The 8,980-nt window shown below is 42.4% G+C and overlaps 1 protein-coding gene across 1 annotated transcript in view; it reads right to left on the reverse strand.

Moving 5' to 3' along the window:
- Positions 1 to 1,290: 1,290 nt before the first annotated feature.
- The window catches only part of LOC124132216 (A disintegrin and metalloproteinase with thrombospondin motifs 20-like), an 8,440-nt gene continuing 750 nt past the window's right edge, over positions 1,291 to 8,980 (reverse strand). The window contains exons 2-6 of the mRNA XM_046496000.2: positions 8,417 to 8,507; positions 7,346 to 7,620; positions 5,174 to 5,350; positions 4,594 to 4,741; positions 1,291 to 2,596 (exon numbers count right to left, since the gene is read on the reverse strand). Of these exons, the coding sequence (XP_046351956.2) occupies positions 2,556 to 2,596; positions 4,594 to 4,741; positions 5,174 to 5,350; positions 7,346 to 7,620; positions 8,417 to 8,507 (732 nt within the window). The 3' untranslated portion in view covers positions 1,291 to 2,555. The remainder of the gene's footprint in view (positions 2,597 to 4,593; positions 4,742 to 5,173; positions 5,351 to 7,345; positions 7,621 to 8,416; positions 8,508 to 8,980) is intronic.

Genomic DNA, 8,980 nt, shown 5'->3' on the forward strand with positions numbered 1-8,980 from the left:
TTTGCCATACTGACTTCAGAAAATGCGTGAATTCATAAAAAAACATGCCAAAATGTCAATTTACAAATCAATAGCGTGTGTGTCCACCTCTGGTTGCGATGCAAGCAACACATCTTCGTCTCATGGAATGGACAAGGCGTCGCACAAAGTCCTGTGGGATATCTGTCCATATCTGCTGGAGCATGTTTCGAAGTTCCTGGAGTGTCTGTGGAACACGTGGTTGACGTCGAAGGCGCCGATCCATCTCATCCCACATGTGCTCGATTGGTGAGAGATCAGGGCAGCGAGTCGGCCAGGGGATGACATTCACGTTGTTTTGTTGAAGAGACTCCTGAACAAGTCAAGAAATATGAGGCCGGGCGTTGTCATGTTGAAAGGTAATGCCTGGGCCATGACGACGCAAAAACGGTAGAACAACTGGGCCGATGATCTAGTCGCGGTAGCGCTGTCCATTGAGATTTCCCTCTACCACTATCAAACGGGTCCTCTGTCTTGCTGTAATCCCACCCCATACCATAACGCTACCATAACAATTTTGTTGTTTTTCTGAGTGGTTATTGTCGGCATGATGCTAAACAATGCATATGGAATCCCGTTAACGCACATGTTTTTATACCCATTCTTGGGTAGTGAAATGCATGGGGCTTGCAGTGACGTTTTTGTGACTTGATTCCATACATGTACTACAATATTGAAAAACAAACTTTACTTGTTTGAAAAATACACTTTAATATTGATGTCACAGGAACTTTTGTTGTTGAGTATGTTCAATGTATCTGAGCGGTGAAAATATTCATAGTCAAACACTCGTGTCCATCTTTGATGTGTCGAACTTACGGTTGTCTCGAAGTAAAAGCAAGGACCCTATGTATCCCTTCTATATTCATTATTCTCGAACTTTGGATAACTCGAATTATTTACGTTGGTCCCTTCAACTTCGACAAAACGTTGGAAGTTAAAACTATACTAAACTTGGGAAGGGAGTATTCACATTGTGGACGACTTGGGCATATTAATCTTTCACAAAAGTGAAGTAAAATGTTTATCAGCAGGCTCGAGGACTTGTTTGCAGTGGTACTCCTGGAATATTGCTTGCCGTGGCGATAAACATCAACTTGCTCACTCAATCAGATCAAAAGGTCTGCGGTTAAAATTCAAGAAGGGCACTTTACGACCGCTTCATTACGCCCATGTTAAATATATGCAACACATCAGCCTCTGCACGGACATTTGTGTGGAAGCCTGAATTTTTCCCAGTTGGAAGCGCATGCGTTTTGTCTATTTAAAAGAGGTCTGTTTCATGTTGGAGGAAAATAGCGTCAGTTGAAGTACAATGGAAGAGATGGACAATATGCCAGAGGGACACTAAGAACACTTTATTTACATCTACAAATGTGTAAGCATGATATATCTGAACAACACCTCGTATTTTATAAGCATGATGTGAAAGCTGTTTACAAAAGCTCGATGCTAGATATTTCCCTTGCTCTGGTATTAGAACAAGAAGGAAACATAAGGATTGCTTTATTTCTAACCATACTACTTTTTCTACTCAAGTGACATCATTAATGGTGAAATTTGCTTCTCTGCATATAAATAGGAGTTACAGATTTCGAGATACTTTTAAAAACCTTATCCGAGAATTGCTATCAAATCTCAGAAATGAAATACGCAGGTAAACCTTATATTTCAAACTTTTGAAATTGAACAAAGCGACTCTCGCAAGTGAGAACAACCTTCACGAATGAACCTTCTCTCGCACCACTGATCCACTCAAAGCGGATAGCCCGTTACATGCTATGTAGCTCGATGGTCATTCTAAAGTGATTTAACAGCACAGGCAAAAAGTGGCAGCTCGTCAAGCATGATATGATGCATACTTCACAGGCTGAAATACGTTCACTAAAAGGGAATCAAATGCCAAAGAAAGTGCTATTCAAAAGTAAAAATATCTAACCAAAATGGTACATTTCTGTAAAAATGAGATGCCACATACCAGTTTGACAGTAATTTTCACAAAAAAACAACATTTGCGCGGTCAGAGATATAACGAGTACCACGAATTGGTTGATGGTGAGGAGGACTGGTTAACAGATCAGGACTCGACCCTCAATTTACAAAACAGGGTTAACTGACTCTGAGAAGAGATGGATTATTAAGAACTGCAAGGTGATTGCTTTTAAAATAAATTAAAGCTCACGGTGCGTTCTCGGCAAAGCAATGATCGTTTATGCATTATACTTTGCTTCGTATGAGTGGGATGAAAGGATTAAAATATACTCCTGGTTCTTTCAAAAACGGAAATGTACCTCGTTTAAAGTTGCATTGCTGGCATGTTCCTAATTCGGAGGTCATTTTACAAGATACGGAAATACGGAATAGATAAATACTACCCATTTCAAGTTTAAGAGTCATCATGTAAAAGACGAAGGACTTGATAATGTATAATCGCACGATTACAATGCGGACTCAGCTTGGTTCTCTGTGAGGCTGGGTGCTGGGGATGAGCTAGATTGGCGTGGATTAGCTTCACAGTACAGTCAGCGTCGGCCTCGCTAGACGCACTCTACCTCTGTGGCTGACGATTCTTCAACAACTGAAATGAAGATGATTGAACTGTCACATTTGTATCATTCGTTCAGCTTATATAGACAACATACATACAGTCGACCCTTGCTGTGTCGAAATCGTGGAGACCTAAAAAAAAGTTCGAGTTATCCGGGGTTCCAGATAACAACAAAATGGATTTTATAAAAACCAAAAACATGTTACGAGAAATTTTTACATGTCATCTAGACATGAGTGGTTTCATATATAATACGTTTCAACGTCAAATAATAAAATGCGTGTATCATGTGATATTGTTATAAATAATATATTGTGTATTGATTTCTTGATGTCAAAGAAAAAGGGCTCTATCAGGATTATCTATCAGAAGGGGATAGCCGTAAAGCAATTTGAGCATACACACCTAGTGGAATTACTCGTTTGGAGGAAATATCTTTTTTACGATACAGCAGGTTCTTTCATGGCTGTCCGTCTAGACACTAAGTCAGGTTTACCAAACAAAGTATTGTGTATACACCCTTATACGAGTTATAGGTGTAGGCGAGGGGCGAGGGATGGGAATGGGGGCGCTTAACAATGACATTCGTTGCAATGGAGCTGTTAATTTGAAAAAAAGCTTTTTACATTGCTTTTCAAAATCTTCATATTTGATCGTGTCCCGTAGGTAAAGTGTTTCTGTGATCATTAATAAAGAACAATGATTACATGGGCAAAGGGAAACGCTATATTAGCTGAGATTGGGGGTTATGTTAATTCTTTCTTCAAAACCTAAAGTACCCTGACATGTCTCTCATTTCAAACTATCGAAGAATACATGTAACATGACTGACAGGATAATTTAGCACATAGCAAACGAATTTATCCTTTTGGAATTAAATATTCGTTGGTCCATATCCATTCAACATAATGTCACCTCAAACAAATTTACTACTACATATATAAACATATTAAAAGTATTTTTAAATATCAAAAAATATATTTTAATTCCCTTAATTACAGTATGTTTCCTGAAGTGCCTTGATCTATTTCAAATTCCCCAATGGCCTTAATTTAAAGCATGTTCAAGTGAGTATTGTATCCATAAGTTTTGCAAAAGGCATTTTGACTGGCAGCCTAGTGGATAACTTAGGGGATGACGTAGATGTCACGTCGCTTTGAACAACATTTATGTTACATGAGGACGTACGTGACAGCGTGGCAAGTCGAAGGTGTCTGCCACTGGACACCCTGGAGACTGAGCAGGGCGTTTACCACACAACAAATGGAACGCGGGGTAATTACTGGGACTCATCCTGACACCATTTTGTTTTGTGATGGCATCATACACATACAATGGTTTTAATAACATGTAGTAACATGTAAATATGGAGAATGTCTTTGTCTCTTGTAACAGGATGTCAAAGCGGAATTCGTGAATGTCGCCTGAATCACATACCCCCCCCCCCCCCCCAACAAATTCTCAAGCTTTAAGATGGAAGAAAGCCCGAAATGATGCTGCATTGCAGCAGTTTTTAGACGTTTACAATTATGGTGAATCATAGATTTCTGGCACGCATAAAGGAAGGAACTCAGTATCTCAGTATGAGACGACTGGGACACTTTTGCTCTTGATAAAAGTAGTGACCAACATACTGCATCTCAGGAGCACATCCTATCTGCCATAAACAGTCCATATTTGCATTTTGTTACACAAGGTGAGGTGAGGTGAGGTGAGGTGAGGTTAAATGGGGTTCAATGTCACGTTCAAGATTATTGCACTTATATAGCGACTGAGATACCATGCCACACTTTCACATGAATACCCAACTCAGACACAGTATTTTGACTCCGAGCCGACCCTATTTTTGTAACCTTAATCCCGAGCTCCAGGCAGGATAACAACAAGTATCATCTTTCAACGTCATTTGATATGACGCGGTCGGGGATCCAGCCCCCGACCTTCCGCTCCCTGGGCGCGTTCCTGGCGAATATATGTACATGTGCCCTTTCTTGGGTCCAGATCACATTAATATTTGCCTTTGTTACCTTTAGTTGGGAGAACTGTCAGAGTTAAGGAGCCATTTGGGTGACACCATCCAGGGCGGCCGCCACACTTCAAGTGAACGACGGAACCGTTTTCACTCCGAACAATGGATTCTATTGCAGATTTCCATCCTTCAACGATCCATGGTTGCTGTTTTATAAACAAACAGTATAAAATAAAACGTCTGTAACAAGCTCAAGTCGCATGAGACAACATTTCTGAAAAGAGGACGTGTTTTGTCTTCGAGGGCTCAGAGTACATGTACTAGTACCCGGAATCCCAAGGGTTGAATATTTGGTCGTTGTGTTGAATATGGATGAGTATTTTGGGAACCTGCTTGAGTCATTTGCTTTTGTTTACATTTCTGGCATATATTATACGGTCTGATATTACAAAAATGTAGTCCTTTAAAAGAAACGTATATCAAGCTACTTGTGGGAAGTAACGGACAGTTACTGTTGAACACTCGGTGAGTGACGACATTTTGGCGTTGCTGCGTTTTGATGACAGACAAACATTGACATACATATTTATGTTTCTTATTATATTTATGTGCTATTAAATCTATATTTGGGTACATACATCTGCCCTCACTGCCCATCCAGTTCCTGTTAGATTGACGGTAAACTCGCCCCGGGTTCCACACGAGCTGACAACGCCATTCTCGTGGCGTGCATAGCAATCCTTGGCCATGGCATAGGGCAAATGGACGTTGGTTAAGTTTGCAAACGTTGCGTCGTTTCGCTCAACCTCCATGTTCTGTAACAATAAAACATTGTCGTCTTGTGAAGGTTTACTGATATTACGAAAGATTTGTGTGGCAAAATGCCAATGAATCGTACACAATTGTTGTTATCAAAGAAATATTAGGTCCCATCATTCTAAATGTTAAACTTGCATGGCATATGTGTTCACATGTTAGAAGAAAGCAAGCTAACACATGTATTAACTTGTGTCATTAGCAGAATCACTTAACTCTTATAGGCTGGCAGACACTCAAGCAGACACACTGGCGACGGCTAACATTCATTCAAGAAGACACAACTGTGCTGGATAACGGATTCTTAAGCAGATACGCGTGTACATGTCAGCAAAAAAACGCTTCAGCAATTACACTTGCTTGGCTTGCTGTGCAACTTACTTCCCCCCCCTGGCAAACACTCACACAGACACACAAGTGACGGTTAACATTCACTCGAGCAGACACAGCTGTGCTGCCTAGCGGATTCTCAAGCAGACACACGTGTGCCAACTAGGTCATCAAGCAGACACACTTGTGCCGACTAGCAGGTCATCAAGCAGACACACTTGTGCCAACTAGCAGGTCATCAAGCAAGACTAGCCGACGAGCCGACGAGCAGACACTCAAGCAGACACACTTGCGCCGACTAGCAGACACGCAAGCAGACCTAGTTGTGCCGAGTAGCAGACACTCAAGCAGACACAATTGTGCCGACTAGCAGACACGCAATCAGACCCAGTTGTGCCGATTAGCTGACACTCAAGTAGACCCACTTGTGCCCAAGCAGACAAACCTGAGCAAGCAGACATCTATTCACACACACTTGCAGACACTCAAGCACACACACCTGTGCCGACTAGCAGACACTCAAGCAGACACACCTGTGCTGACAACTAGACGCTCCCTTGTGCCGACTAGCAGACACTCAATCAGTTACACTTGTGTCGACTTGCAGATAGAAAAGCAGACACATGAGTGCGTTACGGCATGCAGACACTCAAACACATACACTTGTGTCGGCTAGCAGATACTCGAGCAGACACACTTGTGCAGACTTGCAGATAGATAAGCAGACACGCGCATGCGTTACGGCATGCATACATTCAAGCATGCACACTTTTGCCGACTAGCAGATACTCAACAACACACTTGTGCCGACTAGCAGACACACTTTTGCAATCTTGCAGATAGACAAACAGACACGCGTGTGCGTTACAGCATGCAGCATTCAAGTAGACACACTTGTGCTCACTAGTAGACATTCAACCACACACTTGTGCCGACAAGCAAATACTCAAGCAGACACACTTGTGCCGACGATCAGACACTCAAGCAGACACACTTGTGCCGACTAGCAGACACTCAAGCAGACACACTTGTGCCGACTAGCAGACACTCAAGCAGACTAGTTGACGAGCAGACACTCAAGCAGACACACTTGTGCCGACTAGCAGATACTAAAGCAGACACACTTGTGCCGACTAGCAAACACACTTGTGCCGACGAGCAGACACTCAAGCAGACACACTTGTGCCGACTAGCAGACACTCAAGCAGACTAGTTGACGAGCAGACACTCAAGCAGACACACTTGTGCCGACTAGCAGATACTAAAGCAGACACACTTGTGCCGACTAGCAGACACACTTGTACCGACTAGCAGACACTCAGTCAGACCCACTTGTGCCAACTAGCAGACGCTCAAGCAGACACTCTTGTGCCGACTAGCAGACACTCAGCCAGACACACTTGTGCCGACTAGCAGACACTCAAGCAGACACACCTGTGCCGACTAGCAGACACTCAAGCACACTTGTGCCGACTTGCAGATAGACAAGCAGACACACAATGGCATGCAGACATCCAAGCATATATACTTGTTTCGGCTAGCAGATACTCGAGCAGACACACTTGTGAAGACTCGTTTCGGCATGCTCTACTACGAGTTATCGGCGCGAATGTCAAGTATGCGTATGTCTAATATCTGAGAAAAAGTCATCACAAAAGTCTCACCTGTATTCGCACTCTGATCTTGTTGTACCACACCTCCCCTCCACTGCCCGTGCAGGTCCCTGTGAGACCTTCTTCGCCACTGCATAAAACATTTCCTACTTTGGGGTAAATTCCATGGTTAGGCGTGGGCAGTGTCAGGTACTCCACGGGCGTGGCTGTGTTCATGTCGCGACAGTAGATCCGGGTTCTGTACAGGTTAAAGTTAGGCAGGCGTAGCCAGTATTCACCATCGGGGCTGGAGGGGTGACACTCCTTTACTTTTCCACATGATGATGCTTTGAGAGAGACAGCATACAATTTTAAATCAAAGCTTTATGTGAATGTAGGATATCATCATACCAAATCCACAAGAGATTGAACTCTGATTAAGTGAGCCTTTAAGCAAAATCAGCCAAATTACGCCAGGCGACATCAAGATTTGTCTTCACACATTGTATCGATCGGGAAAATCAAACCCGTGTCTTTGGCATGATAGAACAACGTTTTAACCACAGGACTACCCACCGCCCCTTTTAACGCTTCTTTGAACAGTATTTCAGCTAACATTATCATCACAGCTTGTAATAATTAGCCTGGTCTGGGAGGGGAGCCCGAAATGAGACATACCTTACCATTTTGTTTAGTTTCTTGTTGTTTAACGCCGCACTCACCAACAGTCAAGCTATTTGACGGCGGACTGTAAATAATCCAGTCTGGGCCAGACAATCCAGTGATTGATATCACGAGCATTTATATATGCAATCGGGATACGATGGCATGCATAAACCAAGTCTGCGAGCCTGACAACCCGATCCCGATAGTCGCCTCTTGCGACAAGCATAATCTCCTTTTACAAGCATTGGTTGCTAAAGACCTATTCTACCCCGGATCTTTACGGGTTCTTACATTTGTTTGTGAAGGCCACAAGCACAGGTATGTACTGACAAACATAGAAATATAATCAGGTAAAAATATAATTCGGAAAAAAAGCATAGTTTTATGGCACGCACATTAGGCGTAACTCTGAACAGTGAATGCAAACGACTCGGCCACCTGTGTCCCCTTTGGAATTATGAAGAAACATTGTGTTACCATATCCGATACACCTGAACTGAATTCCGTCGATCTCTTTGCAGTAGCTGCCGGCTGTACAGTTGTGATTCGCACAAGCACCAGCCATTCTCTGGAAAAGAGACGGGATGATTAAGAAGGACAGCATCCAATGCTGTGAAATCATGAACCTTGACTGATGACTATGAAATGCAATGGTTCGGAAATGAAAGCTCATTCCAAACTTGCGATGTGAGTCTGAAAGTTCCTATAACGCATTAATATAGGATTGCCTTGTATCTCAGGATTGTTTGGTCTTGGGAGTTGGTATTAATATTTGTAAACGTTTGTTTGTACGTATCAGTACTGGCGTTGCGCCAAATTATTAAACATGCTTCCCAAAATGTATTGTCACACTAAATATCTGAACCACAGCAAGGTATTTGGCAAGGTTTCTAAAGTCGAAGAAGAGAACATTGATTTGTATCATCAAGAAAATGTGTTTAAATATATATTTGGTTAACATTATACTGCAGTTATAAAAAATATACACAATGATTGCAATGCAAAGGTGTCTCTCTGCCATATTAATCACCTCACGTATGA

Source organism: Haliotis rufescens, unplaced genomic scaffold (assembly GCF_023055435.1).
Source record: "Haliotis rufescens isolate VD_foot unplaced genomic scaffold, xgHalRufe1.0.p SCAF_4, whole genome shotgun sequence".
Taxonomy (NCBI): Eukaryota; Metazoa; Mollusca; class Gastropoda; order Lepetellida; family Haliotidae; genus Haliotis; species Haliotis rufescens.